This window comes from Myxocyprinus asiaticus, chromosome 1 (genome assembly GCF_019703515.2).
Source record: "Myxocyprinus asiaticus isolate MX2 ecotype Aquarium Trade chromosome 1, UBuf_Myxa_2, whole genome shotgun sequence".
NCBI lineage: Eukaryota > Metazoa > Chordata > Actinopteri > Cypriniformes > Catostomidae > Myxocyprinus > Myxocyprinus asiaticus.
The window spans coordinates 39,199,428-39,215,096 of NC_059344.1; the positions used below are offsets into that span (position 1 = coordinate 39,199,428).

General features: G+C 44.7%; 1 protein-coding gene across 4 annotated transcripts in view; it reads right to left on the reverse strand.

The window, feature by feature from the left end:
* The window catches only part of LOC127442833 (dnaJ homolog subfamily B member 6-like), a 39,198-nt gene that overhangs the window by 10,663 nt on the left and 12,866 nt on the right, over positions 1-15,669 (reverse strand). For 2 of the 4 annotated variants that reach the window (XM_051701073.1, XM_051701082.1), the window contains exons 2-3: positions 1,885-1,987; positions 1,030-1,115 (exon numbers count right to left, since the gene is read on the reverse strand). In XM_051701073.1, coding sequence (XP_051557033.1) covers positions 1,030-1,094 — 65 coding nt within the window. In that variant the 5' untranslated portion in view covers positions 1,095-1,115; positions 1,885-1,987. The remainder of the gene's footprint in view (positions 1-1,029; positions 1,116-1,884; positions 1,988-15,669) is intronic. The other 2 variants (XM_051701054.1, XM_051701065.1) reach the window with 1 other exon arrangement.

Consider the following 15,669-nt stretch of genomic DNA (forward strand, 5'->3'; position numbering starts at 1 on the left):
CAGATGTATATGTTCAATAGCTAAAGTTATATATATGGCTAACCTGTGTGTGAAATGGAAGGGTTTGTGCTGTGACTGTACTTTAAATCTTTACATGAGTTATTTATGAGCTCTTTATGTGTATTATTGGTCAGTCAGACCAATAAAATCTTCAAAGTTTTTATACCTTATTTGACATTTTAAATATGCAGAGGCAGGGCAAATTGCACTTAAATGCTGCAAATGATTTGACTAACTATTTTATTTGGTAATATTCAAAGTAATTGAAGCTATAAGAACATGTGAAAAATAAACCTGAGTAGACACTGTAAATAGAGTTTTGTTTTTTACTGTATTCAGAGCTCAATCTGCAATTCTGGGGTTTCCAGACAGACTCCTATAAGCCCTCGTAGCCAATTTCACACTCTGATTTGTGTGTTCCAGCAGAAAATTTAACAATATTTCTGCTGGACAGTGCAGTTATAGCTAATAAATGAATGAATAATTGATTGAATGATTAATTGAATTGCGCCTCAATCAGTTATCACCTGTGCTTGTATCTTTTTATGATGATTATACACTATACCTGATGTTATACGCAGATTAATTCTCTACAATGAGAATAGCTCTTAAAAATGTGTAACTGACTTTTCCTAAACAATTACTGATTTAAAAATGGATGTTATGTTAATATAACCAGAGATTCCCAGAAACTGTAATAGGTTGAAATAGAACAGGAATAGAAAACTGTCAAATGTCAAAACAACAGTCTAATATTGAATACAAGCAATTCAGTGAATGCTAACATGAGTTTAAGAATTCATTTATTCTACATGTGTAGATGTTGAAGCAAAGCAATGCGATATTTACACATTTTGATCATGTGCCATTCATAAAGGTTCTCCCAGTATCGCCACCCCACACTAGGTCTGTGCCCCATCTTGGCCACCCCAGTAAAAATGTCCTGGATACACCACTGCTGTTATCATCAGTGACTCTACCATGTCCCCTGTATAAAAATAGATGCCCATGAGAACACGGGGTACTCACGCTTTCTTTATATCATCCTGGGATGCATTTTTCGGCACACCCAAGATCTGGTAATAATTCTCCATGGCTCAGGCCTTAGAGTGACCCTGGAAAGAGAGTAACACACATAAACAGAGAGATGTAGTTGGAGAAGGCGGGGAGTGTGGTGAACAAATAGAGGGTGTGTTTTGGTGGGTGTGTTGCCACTGAGAAGGACAGCCTCAAAACACTAACCTGTCATGTGCAAGTTAGGTTTCTATTTCATCTAATACACACAAGTGTTTACCACGAACAGACAATTATATTTGAAATGTTATAGAAGCCAAGAGTCCACAATGAATACAGTTTCCTTCTGGGGGATCTTATATTTAAACTCTCGCTCCTAATGGGAAATGAACATTGTAAATAAGTAAATATGTCTGCGAAGTGGAGGGGTCTTGTATCAGCCTGAAGGGATTTATTTTGCAATAACACCCGGATGACTGTTAATTATCCCGCTTATTACACAGCTGCTACTACTACTAACCAGTTAAATAAATACATGGACACAAAATATTGATTTTGTATTGAATTTATGTATTTATGAGTTTATAATTAACTGCTGAGATCCACCTCCGGTTTGCGTCGGGTTCTGTTTTTGTTCATTTAGTAAAATGTAATGACTGACTGCTCATTATCCAGCTCATTAAAAGACTACTTGTTTAATAAATACCAAATAAATCATTTATAAAAAGATGTTCTTATACAAGAACCATTCTTTCCGTTATATAACCAGGGTATTTCTTAAATCAAGTGGCTCTCCCCATCATCTCAGATGTGAACTTCTTATAAAGAACAGATTGACAACTACATACGGACAATCAGGAGCCAACTCACTAGTTCCAGTTGCTTTCCAGCTGGATCTCATTTGTGTGTTATTTTTATCTGCAGTGTCCTTCAGAACAGGCCCAGAGGTGATCATGGCACAGCACTGGCTTTCCTGTGCACGGTCCAAGTAAAATACAACATCATTCTCATTCTTATCAATATCTCCTAGTCTTTTGCTAAAATGTCAGCTGAGATCAATTGCTATTTATTTTTTAATCAGTTTCGCAGATTTCTCCATTTTTGGTTTTTATACATTCCCTGATCATTGAACAATGTCAGATAATATCTTAAAATTATCTTACAGCCATGACATCTAGGAGTATGAGCACAGAAGTACAGAGCCCCACACATAAAATTTAAATCGTTCCCACGACTTATTAATACGTGAGCACGTTTTATGAATTTGTTCCCTCGTTTTTGTTAAATCGTGGCCACATTTTACTAATTCGTTCCCTCGTTTTAGTTAAATCGTTGCCACGTTTTATTAATTCATTCTCTCATTTTAGTTAAATCATCGCCACGTTTTATTATTTCGTGCTCTCATTTTAATTAAATGTGACCAGTTAGTTTGTTCATTTATTATTCTTGCTCCCCCTGGTGAAACATTTCCCAAAAGCATCGTTATCTAAGTAGTTCGTAAAAACGTTTGTAAATTAACGAGAGCTTTGAACTGCTCTTAAGTCTGTTAAGTGCAACTTAAACATATCTTTCTGACATTTTTCACAGTTTATCAAAGACAATGGGACATTTAATAAATTGTATTAATACCACATATTTTGATCACTGGAAAGCCATTGTAAACTAACAATAGAAAAATTATATGCTCTTACTAAACAGATTATTTAAGAAGACGTATGTTAGTAATGTGACCATGCAGTTAAAACTTAAATAAATATGCCTAAATAAATGATTAAAATATGGTTAACAAAGGATATTAGAGTGAGAGTGTGCAATGAGAGATTTCCTCTCTCTCTTTCTCCTCCACTTCTTCCTTCCTCCAATGGCTGGTTCAAATTGGCTCACCTTTTTACAAGGCTGTTCTTTTTACAACTCTAACCAGACGATCTACAGTTTAAGTCAGAAGTTTACATACACCTTAGTTTTTAAACTCAGTTTTTCACAGTTCCTGACATTTAATCGTAGAAAACATTCCTTGTCTTAGGTCAGTTAGGATCACTACTTTATTTTAAGAATGTGAAATGTCAGAATAATAGTAGAGAGAATGATTTATTTCAGCTTTTATTTCTTTCATCACATTCCCAGTGGGTCAGAAGTTTACATACACTTGGTTAGTATTTGGTAGCATTGCTTTTAAATTGTTTATCTTGGGTCAAATGCTTTAGGTAGCCTTCCACAAGCTTCTCACAATAAGTTACTGGAATTTTGGCCCATTCCTCTAGACAGAACTGGTGTAACTGAGTCAGGTTTGTGGGCCTTCTTGCTCGCACACGCTTTTTTAGTTCTGCCCACAAATTTTCTATCAGTCTGAGGTCAGGGCTTTGTGATGGCCACTCCAATACCTTGTTGTCCTTAAGCCAATTTTTCACAACTTTGAAGGTATGCTTGGGGTCACTGTCCATTTGGAAGACCCATTTGCGACTGAGCTTTAAGTTCCTGGCTGATGTCTTGAGATGTTGCTTCAATATATCCACATAATTTACCTTCCTCATGATGCCATCTATTTTGTGAAATGCACCCCCACAACATGATGCTGCCGCCCCCATGCTTCACGGTTGGGTTGGTGTTCTTCGGCTTGCAAGTCTCACCCTTTTTCCTCCAAACATAATGATGGTCATTATGGCCAAACAGTTCAATTTTTGTTTAATCAAACCAGAGGACATTTCTCCATAAAGTACGATCTTTGTCCCCATGTGCACGTGCAAATTGTATTCTGGCATTTTTATAGTGGTTTTGGAGCAGTGGCTTTTTCCTTGCTGAGCAGCCTTTCAGTTTATGTTGATATAGGACTCGTTTTACTGTGGATATAGATACCTGTTTCCTCCAGCATCTTCACAAGGTCCTTTGCTGTTGTTCTGGGATTGATTTGCACTTTTCACACCAAACTACATTCATCTCTAGGAGACAGTCTCCTTCCTGAGTGGTACGATGGCAGCGTCTTCCCATGGTGTTTATACTTGCGTACTATTGTTTGTACAAATGAACGTGGTACCTTCAGGCATTTGGAAATTGCTCCCAAAGATGAACCAGACTTGTGGAGGTCCACAATTTTTTTTCTGATGTTTTGGCTGATTTCTTTAGATTTCCCCATGATGTCAAGCAAAGAGGCCCAGATTTTGAAGGTAGGCCTTAAAATACATCCACAGGTACACCTCCAATTGGCTCCAATTAGCCTATCAGAAGCTAATTGGCTAATTGCCTAAGCGCTTAACATAATTTTCTAGAATTTTCCAAGCTGCTTAAAGGCACAGTTAACTTAGTGTATTTAAACTTCTCACCCACTGGAATTGTGTTATAGTCAATTAAAAGTGAAACTGTCTGTAAACAATTGTTGGAAAAATTACTCGTGTCATGCACAAGTAGATGTCCTAAACGACTTGCCAAAACTATAGTTTGCTAATATAAAATCTGTGGAGTGGTTAAAAAATAAGATTTAATGACTTCAACCTAAGTGTATGTAAACTTCTGACTTAAACTTGATTAATATTTAGATATGTCTATGAGTAGGCCTAGTTCAATACTGATGGCCATCATTTTAATCCTGTTCTGTGTGCATTTGTTCAGCTTCCAGCCAAAGTAACAAAACTTTGAAAGCCCCTTATGATTCACATCGTGGATATTCACGTTACATGCATTAATTGTGTCACTTTCATTAATCTCTATGATTGAACAATACATCTGTCTTTCTAAAGCCATCATTATTTCTTTAATTAAATTCTGTAATGGTTAATACATTTCGGCACCTGGACAAGGATACAAACAACTTCAATGTTTGTCAGTATTTCCACATTATTTTAATTTTGAGAAGACAGACTCCTGGACATATACTGGCCAAAGTGATAAGCACCAATCTGGACTGGACAGCTCACGTAAAGAAGCACTTAATTTCTACTTTATAACAAGTGATCTACGTGCTGGTTTGGGAAACAGGCATTACTCCATCGTAAAACAATGAGCAATGTTAGTTAAGATGATCGTAAAAGGTTAAGCTGCAACGTTATAGGGAAACCCAGCCTCTGTCCATAACAGCAGCCATAGATGTCTCTTCACTACACAGTAAAATGACGATGAATTAATCAAATTGCGGGCACAAATTAATCAAATGTGGCCACAATTGAACTAAAACGAGGGAACGAATTAAAAAAAAGTGGCCATGATTTAACTAAAACAACGGAACGAATAAATAAAACGTGGCCACTATTTAACTAAAACGAGGGAACAAATTAATAAAATGTGCTTACTTATTAATAAGTCATGGGAGCAATTTCTTAATTCGTGGCCACAATATAAAACAAATTCCTCTGCAAGTCATGTGAAGAGCTCCGTACAGAAGCACACTTTTCACACATCATTTAAAAGTGTCAGTAAAGGTGCTTGGTAGATATGAAAATTTCCTCAAGGTTACTGAGCTTCTGAATGCCCATTGTTCATTGGAACAGCTGAAATGACTAAATGGTGGTTACCAAGGTTAATCCACCCATCGAACTAGAGTATTAGGCTACTTCAGAAAAATGGTACACACACAAAAAACAAAACAAAAAAATTATACAAAATTAATGAAAACAGATAATAAGGCATAGTTTGAAACATGGCACTGCACAAAAATTGTTACAAAATACAAAATAGTTCATACAAAAATTACAATTCTCTTATCATTTACTCACACTCAGATGTGTATGACTTTTTCTTCAGCAGAACACAAATGAAGATTTTTAGAAAAATATCTCAGCTCTGTAGGTCCATACAATGCAAGTGAATGGTGATCAGACTTATAAAGGAAACATAAAAGTAATCCATAAGACTCCAGTGTTTCAATCTATATCTTCAGAGGCGATATACTAGGTGTGGGTGAGAAACAGATAAAAATTTAAGTCCTTTTTCACTCTTAATCTCCACTTTCACTTTTACATCTGAAAGTCACATGTGCTGCCTGTTTAGTTTCACTTTAACATCTGAAAGTGAAAGTGGAGATTTAGAGTAAAAAAAAAGGATTTACATTTTAATCTGTTTCCCACCCACACCTATTATATTGCTTCTGAAGATATGGAATTAAACACTGGAGTTTTATGGATTATTTTTATGTTTCTTTTATCTGATTTGTGGAGCTACAAATGTCTGATCACCAATAACTTGCTTTGTATGGACCGACAGAGCTGAGATATTCTTCTAAAAATCTTTGTTTGTGTTCTGCTAAAGAAAGGATGTCATACACATCTGGGATGGCATGAGGGTGAGTAAATGATGAGAGCATTTACGTTTTTGGGTGAACCATCCCTTTAATAAGTCATAATCCTAGTACATGCAATACACACCCACACTCTTTCTTCACCTACTTCTGGATCATTAAGCATTTTTTTTTTTACCTTGCAAATCTCACCTTTTGCTCTGCAGTCTACACTGCTGACTCATGCTCCAGTCAATCATTGTGAAACAATCTCTTCATGAGAATACACATTTTAGCAACAGTTCTCTCTTCATCACTCATCTCTTCTATCTTCCGCTCATCTGTCTGTTGTACATTCCTTTACTACTTGTTATGAAACAGCAGGCAGGGCAAACTCACAAATGTGTGAACACGTGAAATGACTGCTGAATTCTCTGAAGCTTGTTTGCTGGTTTCTCACAGTGGCACTAAGAGGTGGCTATAAGCACAGCTCAGAACAGATTGCTTCATTGTAAGAACCAAACCCAGATACAATCTTACAACAGTTCATTTGGTTTTGTTAGTGAAAACTCTGGTTTGGTGTTCTAAAGCTAAATTAAAAGCAAAAAAGTTTATACTTCCTCACCATGTAGGCTGATGATCAATGTTAGAGTACACATGTCAGGGGTACAGAATACTAAACAATTATGGTTTGGATGATAACCACATGGGTTCTCACTTAAGTGTCTCTTTGCTCTTTACATGGATTCAGCATACATTACTTGTTTGTGACTTCTGTCTGTGAAAGGCAAAGAAATACGCAATATAACAAACATACCTGAAAAACAAGCCGATGTGATGGTATGTATATGGTGATGCATGTGTGTTTACCGACATTGGTTCACTGCAAGTTCAGCAGCAGTTTGCATATCTGGAAATGTTGGCCAGTTACCATTAGAAAAACCAGCAATTGTTTTTTTCTCTCTCTCTCTATAAGAGACTTTAAAACATGAAAGTACTGTACTGTAACTACTCAGCGTCGTTTCTCAATTTTAATACAAGATGAGACATTCCTATTCAGGACAGTGAAACTCACTATTTAGTGAAGGTGTGAGAGACTGAACTGAGGGACAGCTGGATGTACTTAGGAGAGAGTACAGTGATAGAAGACAATTCATCCTTCTCCTCCCCGCGGCACTCCAGCCCATGAAGATCCTTGGCCTTCTCCACCACATTCTTCCATTCAGGCTGGTCTAGGGCTCACCGTCTCCAACCACGGACTCCCAGCTTTCAGAGATCCATTTCCACGTTGTCCAGCCAGAACTTCTTCGGACGTCCTGGAAGCCGCCTTCCTTGGGACTTTTGCCTGAAGACTTGGCAAGCTCCTCTATCTTCCGGCATGCACTCTATATGGCCGAGCCAATGTAAGTGGGCTTTCTTGATTTCCACCGCAATGCAGGGGATCTTCGTGCAGGTGGTTCAACTTGCTGTTAGTCCGTACATGCCATTCAGCGTTGATCTGTTCACAACCATAAACATTCCGCAAGATTTTTCTCTCCCAGTTTATCAGGAGGTCTTCTGCCAATTCATGGATGGGGATTATTAGCAGGCTATTATTGGTAAGGGCCAATTGAGGAATTTGGCCAGGACACCAGGTTGCACCCCTACACTTTTACGATAAGTGCCCTGGGATTTTTGATGACCACAGACAGTCAGGACCTCGGTTTGACGTCTCATCCGAAGAACGGTGCCTTTTTACAGAATAGGGTCCCTGTCACTATACTGGGGTGTCAGGACCCACACAGACCACAGAGTGAGCACCCCCTGCTGGCCTCACTAACACCTCTTCTAGCAGCAAATATAGTTTTCCCCAAGAGGTCTCCCATCCAGGTACTGACCAGGCTCAAAACTGTTTAGCTTCAGTGGGCAACCAGTCAAGAGCTACAGAGTGATATGGCTCCTGTCCCTGAGAGTATACAGTATATGCTTCCTGTGAAATCTTTTTTTGTGTTTACAGTGCAAGATCTGGTTATACTGGCAAATATGAGCAATTTAAATCTGCATCAAGTATTACTACACTGGCCAGAAAATGGCTTGTATCTTTGAGTCCCTCTCCCAGGCTTTCTCAAGGATCTTAAGCCCTATACTTAATTTCACATACTTAAATTTAAATTTTTATGAATGGTAGAGAAAGAATAAAATCATTCATTTAGAGTCCAAAAGGAAAAAGCCTGAAGATCATAAAAATAAAATAAAATAATAATAATTAATTAATTAATTCCAGGTTAATGCATCAGTTATAGAACTATAAGCATGCAGCCGTGTCTAAAATGTTTTGGTACAAATCCGTACTGACACCAGCAGGGAAGGGCAGAATGAACAAAATCTTATATTGGTATGAGTAATTTTATATCCTGATATCAATGGTCTACATCGAGATAAAGTTATTATTTAGCTTGAAATTCAATTAATAAATGGTTTCAATATTAAACAAACATATGCCCACTCAATTCCATTTTGCTCACTTTAAATATGTAATAAAAAAAATAAATTAAAAAAAGCCAAATTATATTATCAGCATTCTAATTTGATTAAAAGACTGAACAATTTAAGTGAATTTCATGTCTTAGTATTTGTCACGTGCCCCTTTTTGCTTTTATGACAGCATGAACTAAAACTGGCATGTACTCAAAGAGTTGTTCAGAACTTGGTCCATGTTCTTCCACCATGATTTAAATTGAGAATGATCCAAAGAGCACCTTGTGTGCTTCAATGGAAGCCAAGAAATCTGACCTTTTGTAAGAGTTAACATGATTAATGTCACATATATTATTAATTGATTTAGTGACAAAAATATCCAGAATCTTTGTTTCTTTAGTTATGTCATAAATTTAGTTCCCTATCTGTCACTCACTCGACGTTGTGTCGATGTAGTGACACTAGGGGTCACTCTTCGGAGCCCGAGACGCCTCTGGTCTTTGATAAAAGGCCAATGAAAATTGGCGAGTGGTATTTGCATGCCACTCCCCCGGACATACGGGAATAAAAGGAGCTGGTATGCAACCACTCATTCAGATTTTCTCTTCGGAACCGAACGGTCATGCTCATTGAGCTGAATTCTACTGTTCATTCACCTCTGCTGGATCTGACGGCGCATTTCAGCGGCTTCTCCCTCCTCTGCACTGGTGCACTGCAGAGAATGCCCCTGGGCACTTCGGCAGAAAACAAAAGAGCATATTTTCTGAAAGAGCTTTTTTCCTCTAAAAGAGTATATATTTCTCTGAAAGAGCGACACACGGAACGTCTTTTTAAAAACGTGTCTTTTTAAAGAGGTCAAGACTGCTGTCTTTCGTGTCTGGGAGCGACCCACACGGAAGCAGCGTTTGTGGATGGTTCATGTTCTCATTGCGAGAACATGACCATGGCAATGTTGCGGTCACCCCAGCGGCTCCCCGCCTCGGTCCTTCTACCTACGGGTATGAGGCCAGCGCGGCTAGCACTGGGGGCAATCTGGGGACCTCAATGGAATCGTCTCCGCCGGGTATCCCCCCGCAGACCTCCCATTCCCCAGCACGCTCGTCTGCCCCAATCAGGCTTCCGGATGAGTTCGCCGGCTCGTCTCAGGGCGAGTCTAGCTTCTTGTTCGGAGCCCGTGAAGATGATGAGCTCTCGAGCGCAGCATCGTAGAGCAGGCTTGTCCAGTCGGATGCAGAAGCCTCAGCTGGGCTTCCCCCATCGGGGACAATTGCACAGTCACAGGCCGATGCCGAAATGACGGACATGCTTTCCCGGGCGGCCACGAGCGTCGGGTTAGAGTGGAACCCTCCGCTCTCCCCTGAACCCTCGTGGCTTGATGATTGGTTCCTGGGCTCGCTGCACCGCTCAAAGCAGCCACACCTCGCTCCTGTGCCATTCTTCCCGGAAGTGCACGAGGAGCTGACGAAATCGTGGGAGGCAACTTTTACTGCCCGGCCCCAATTTCGCAGTTCCCCCGCTCTCACTACCCTCGATGGCGGGGCAACCAGGGGCTATATGGCGATTCCCCCGGTGGATAAGGCGCTCGCGGTGCACCTATGCCCGCAGAGCGCCGCCACCTGGCGTGGACGCCCTAAGCTCCCGTCCAAGCCCTGTAGGCTCATGTCGTCCCTGATGGCTAAAGCCTACAGCGCTGCTGGACAAGCCACCTCTGCCCTGCACGCCATGGCTCTCCTGCAGGTCCACCAAGCCAAGGTGTTGAAAGAACTGCACGAGGGTAGTTCCACCCCAGATTTGATGCAGGAACTGCGCTCGGCGGCCGACCTCGCTCTCCGAGCAACGAAAGTCACGGCGCGGTCTCTCGGGCAGACGATGGCCACACTAGTGGTCCAGGAGCGCCACCTTTGGCTCAACCTGGTCGAGATGGGTGAGGCCGACAAGACACGGTTTCTTGCTGCCCCCATTTCCCAGGCTGGCCTATTCGGTGACACCGTCGAGGACTTTGCCCAGCAGTTCTCGGCAGTCAAGCAGCAGACGGAGGCAATCTGGCACATCCTGCCCCGGTGCGACTCAAGATCCCGCACCACGTCTGCTCGTCGCAAAGGACGACTCTCTGCAGTGACTGCACCGGCTCCACAGCAGCCCGCCCCTTCAGCCCGGCACCAGCGTGGAGCCCACCACAGGAAGCATATGCCACCCGTCTCACAGTCGGCGCCTAAGAACCCACGGAGGTCATCAAAGCGCCCCTGAGATGGGCGACGGAGGGACGAGGGAACCCACTCACCTGGAGCTGGTAAGAAGACCACTCCATCCCCCGGTGGAGGGATGGGCAGAAAATCTTTTGTTGCCTTTTTGTTTGATTTCACCACATGCCCAAGTGGCTGCGGTACCCAACAGTTCAGCAAAAGAGCGGCTTCCTTCCTCCCTGGGTCGCATACCCAGTGTGCACGGTCATCATCACGACTATGGGTTTTTTCTTGCAGGATTGGCGCTCCAGCAGTGGTCTTTCCGCCCCTGAGCGCCCAGCTGTGGCGCACAGCTGCCCCCGATGTGGCAGTCTCCACGGGTTATGAGGACAGGCCTCTTCCTCCCCCGTCCCAGGCTGTTCCGGGGATGGTCACAAGGAGCCAGGTAAGTGCTTTGATGTCCCTAGGCTCAGCACGGCCACAACGTGGTGTGGCACCTCGAGCTCTGCCCCATCGTGAGGCCCCACCTGCCGGTACGTCCGACGACGTTATCCCCTTGGTCCCCTTTGCCGCAGAACTTGGACGCGTGGCTTGCACTTTCCAATCCATCGCGATGGCTGATCCGGACCGTCTGACTCGGCTACGCGATTCAGTTCGCCAGGCGCCCGCCCAGGTTCAGCGGTATTCACTTCACCTTGGTCAAGAGTGAAAACGCTGCTACCTTGCATGCGGAGATCGCTACCCTCCTATGGAAGGGCGCGATAGAACCTGTCCCTCCAGCCGAGATGAAGGGGTTTTACAGCCCCAACTTCATCGTACCGAAAAAAGGCAGTGGGCTGCGCCCAATCTTGGACCTGCGATTACTGAACCAGGCCTTACACTGACTCCCGTTCAAGATGCAGACTCAAAAACGCATTCTGGCGAGCGTCCGGCATCAAGATTGGTTCGCGGCGGATGCGTACTTCCAGGTCTCGATCCTTCCTCGACACTGACCCTTCCTGCGGTTTGCATTCGAGGGTCAGGCGTATCAGTATAAAGTCCTCCCTTTTGGCCTGTCCCTGTCTCCTCGCGTCTTCACAAAGGTCGCAGAGACTGCCCTTGCCCTGTTAAGGGAGGTGGGCACTCGCATTCTCAACTATCTCGACGACTGGCTAATCCTAGCTCACTCTCGTGACATGTTGTGCGCACACAGGGACCTGGTGCTCTCACACCTCAGCCGACTAGGGCTTCGGGTCAACTGGGAAAAGAGCAAGCTCCTCCCGGTTCAGAGCATCTCTTTTCTCAGTTTGGAGTTGGACTCAGTCTCCTTGACAGCGCGCCTTACGAACGAGCGCGCCCAGTCGGTGCTGGCCTGTTTGAAGGTGTTCAAACACTGGAACTTTTTCAGAGGCTCCTGGGGCATATGGCATCCTCGGCGGTGGCCACCCTACTCGGGTTGATGCATATTAGGCCGCTTCAGCACTGGCTCCAGACTCGAGTCCGAGATGGGCATGGCGCCACGGGACACATCGCGTGGTCATCACGCCGGTCTGTCACCATCTTTTCAGCCCTTGGACCGACCTCTCGTTTCTTTGGGCAGGTGTTCCTCTACAACTGGTCTCCAGGCGTGTCGTGGTCACGACAGATGCCTCCAAAACGGGCTGGGGTGCTGTTTGCAATGGGCACACAGCCGCCGGCCTCTGGACGGGTCCACGACTGCATTGGCACATCAACTGCCTCGAGTTGTTGGCAATTCTGCTCGCCCTGCGGAGGTTCCGGCCATTGATCCAAGGCAAGCACGTGTTAGTTCGGAGAGACAACACGGCAACGGTAGCATATGTCAACTGCCAAGGTGGTCTGTGCTCTCGTTGTATGTCACAACTCGCCCGCCGTCTCCTCCTCTGGAGTCAGCAGCACTTCAAGTCGCTGCGAGTCACTCACATCCCGGGCAACCTCAACACTACAGCGGACGCGCTGTCATGGCAGGTTACCCTCGGAGAAAGTGGAGACTCCATTTGGAGTCGTTTCGGACGGGCACAGATGGACCTGTTCACCTCCCAAGAATCCTCCCACTGCCCGCTCTGGTACGCCCTCACCGAGACTACCCTCAGCATAGACACGCTGGCACACAGCTGGCCCCTTCGCCTACGCAAATATGTGTTTCCCCCAGTGAGCCTACTTGCACAGACCCTGAGATGAGGAGCAGGTCGTCCTGGTGGCACCCTACTGGCCCACCCAGACGTGGTTCTCGGACCTCACGCTCCTCGCGACAGCTCCCCCCTAGCGAATTCCCCTGAGGAAGGACCTTCTTTCTCAGGGACAGGGCACCCTCTGGCACCCGCGATAGGCACGAGGCGCCTGTATGCCTTTAAGTGGCGTCTGTTCGCTAAGTGGTGTTCTTCCCGACGGGAAGACCCCCAGAGATGCACAGTCGGATCAGTGCTTTCCTTCCTGCAGGAGAGGTTGGAAGGGAGGCTGTCCCCTTCCACCTTGAAGGTGTACTTTGCCGCCATAGCAGCACGCCACGACGCAGTCGACGGTAAGTCCTTAGGGAAGCATGACCTGATCATCAGGTTCCTAAGAGGCGCCAGGAGGCTGAATCCCTCCAGATCGCGCCTCATTCCCACATGGGACCTCTCTGTAGTTCTTCAGGGTCTACAGAGAGCCCCCTTTGAGCCTTTGCAGTCAGCCGAGCTTAAGGCACTCTCCTTGAAGACTGCCCTCCTGACTGCGCTCACTTCCATCAAGAGGGTAGGAGACCTGCAAGCGTTCTCTGTCAGCGAAACGTGCCTGGAGTTCAGTCCGGGTTACTCTCATGTGATCCTGAGACCCCGACCGGGCTATGTGCCCAAGGTTCCCACCACCCCTTTTAGGGACCAGGTGATGAACCTGCAAGCGCTGCCCCAGGAGGAGGCAGACCCAGCCCTGTCGATGCAATGTCCAGTGCACGCTTTATGCATCTATTTGGATCGCATGCAGAGCTTTAGAATCTCTGAGCAGCTCTCTGTCTGCTTTGGTGCACAGTGGAAAGGAAGCGCTGTCTCCAAGCAGAGGATCGCCCACTGGCTCATTGACACCATAACTATGGCATATCACGCCCAGGACATTCTACCAGGGGTGTAGCGGCTTCCTGGGCCCTGGCCAGGGGTGCCTCTCTAACAGACATTTGCAGAGCAGCGGGCTGGGCAACACCCAACACCTCTGCAAGGTTCTACAACCTCCGGGTGGAACCGGTTTCATCCCAGGTAGTGGCACGCAACACAAGCGGATAAGCCCGGGATAGCCGGCCGGGTGTATCGCTTGCACATATGTCCTTCCACCTCCTTTTGAGCTGAAGACGTTCGCCATTAATTCCCAGTAGTGTTCACAAGTTTGTTCCCTGGTTGACTTCCTCCGAGCCCTGTGGCAGTCGAGTTTTCAGAGATTCGCTGCCGGCCCAGTACACGTGCTAACTAAGAGTCCTGTTCTGGGGTAGGTGCTCCGCATGAGGTGGTTCCCTGTAAGCCTAACCCCATGCGATGTATATCTTCCACTAATTTGTTTCCCTGTTAGCAAACTGCGTCTTCCTTGGGCAGAGCCCCTCTGCCCCAGTCTCCATTTTTGTAGTAACTCCTCCCCCATTGGGTAGGATCTACCTTGAAGACTCTCCACATGGTTGGAAAGACCATGTGACGTATTCTTCCACTTAAATATCCCCCCTCTCTTTGGGTGAGGTGTGGTCTCCGAGGTGTCTTTCCCTTGGGAGGGACACCCCCCGACTAGACCTGGCGGCCCAGTCGGATAATCCCCCTTCTTTTTTAGGGAGTGGAAAAAAGAGAAGGGGAAAAGAGGCCACGACTGGGTTAAGCCTATCTCTATCTCTTGGGTAGTCGACTTGACCCCAAAGGGCCGTTCGACACTTATAACTATGTTGGGGGAGGTTACGTGTCGACCTGGTGTGCTGGCTATGAGGCACACAGTAGTCTGCTCACCACACACCGCCAGTTCTCGTAACACAGTTCAGCCAATTGTGACATTTCATATAGGGACCCCTTGTGTCACTATATCGACACAACGTCGAGTGAGTGACAGATAGGGAACGTCATGGTTACTTGTGTAACCTCCGTTCCCTGATGGAGGGAACGAGACGTTGTGTCCCTCCTGCCACAACGCTGAACTACCCGCTGAAATGGTCGGATCTTATATCGGCTCCTCAGCATAAAACCTGAATGAGTGGTTGTGTAACCCGTATGTCCGGGGGAGTGGCATGCAAATACCACTCGCCAATTTTCATTGGCCTTTTATCAAAGACCAGAGGTGTCTCGGGCTCCCAAGAGTGACCCCTAGTGTCACTACATCGACACAACGTCTTGTTCCCTCCATCAGGGAACGGAGGTTACACAATAACCATGACGTTTTTTGTTTTGCTTTGCTTTTCAAAACCCACTATTTATAAATCACTAATTGCAAATAAGCAAATTTGCCAACTTAAGTGCATGCTGTCATTAAAGCACAAGGGAAACATACCAAATAATAAGAAATTCTGAAATGCATGTAAAAATGTCAACCTCTTATACAATACTGTCATAATCAATATTATCAGTCTGCAACATCAAGCAGCATAAATAAGTATTTTTGTGCAGCTAAAATAACTGGCAGTGGTTGACCTGAAACCTTAAATAGTTTGGCTACTCCCCAAATTATTCTCCACAATCTATTCCATGCCAGTTCTTACATTGAAAATATGTTGGATGATGTTACAGCCTTAAAGTGACATGCACACTGGTACCACTCTTTCTCAAGGTCAAAAAATAAGCTCATGGGCACCTTCAAAAGTATTGATTTCGAAGTGAT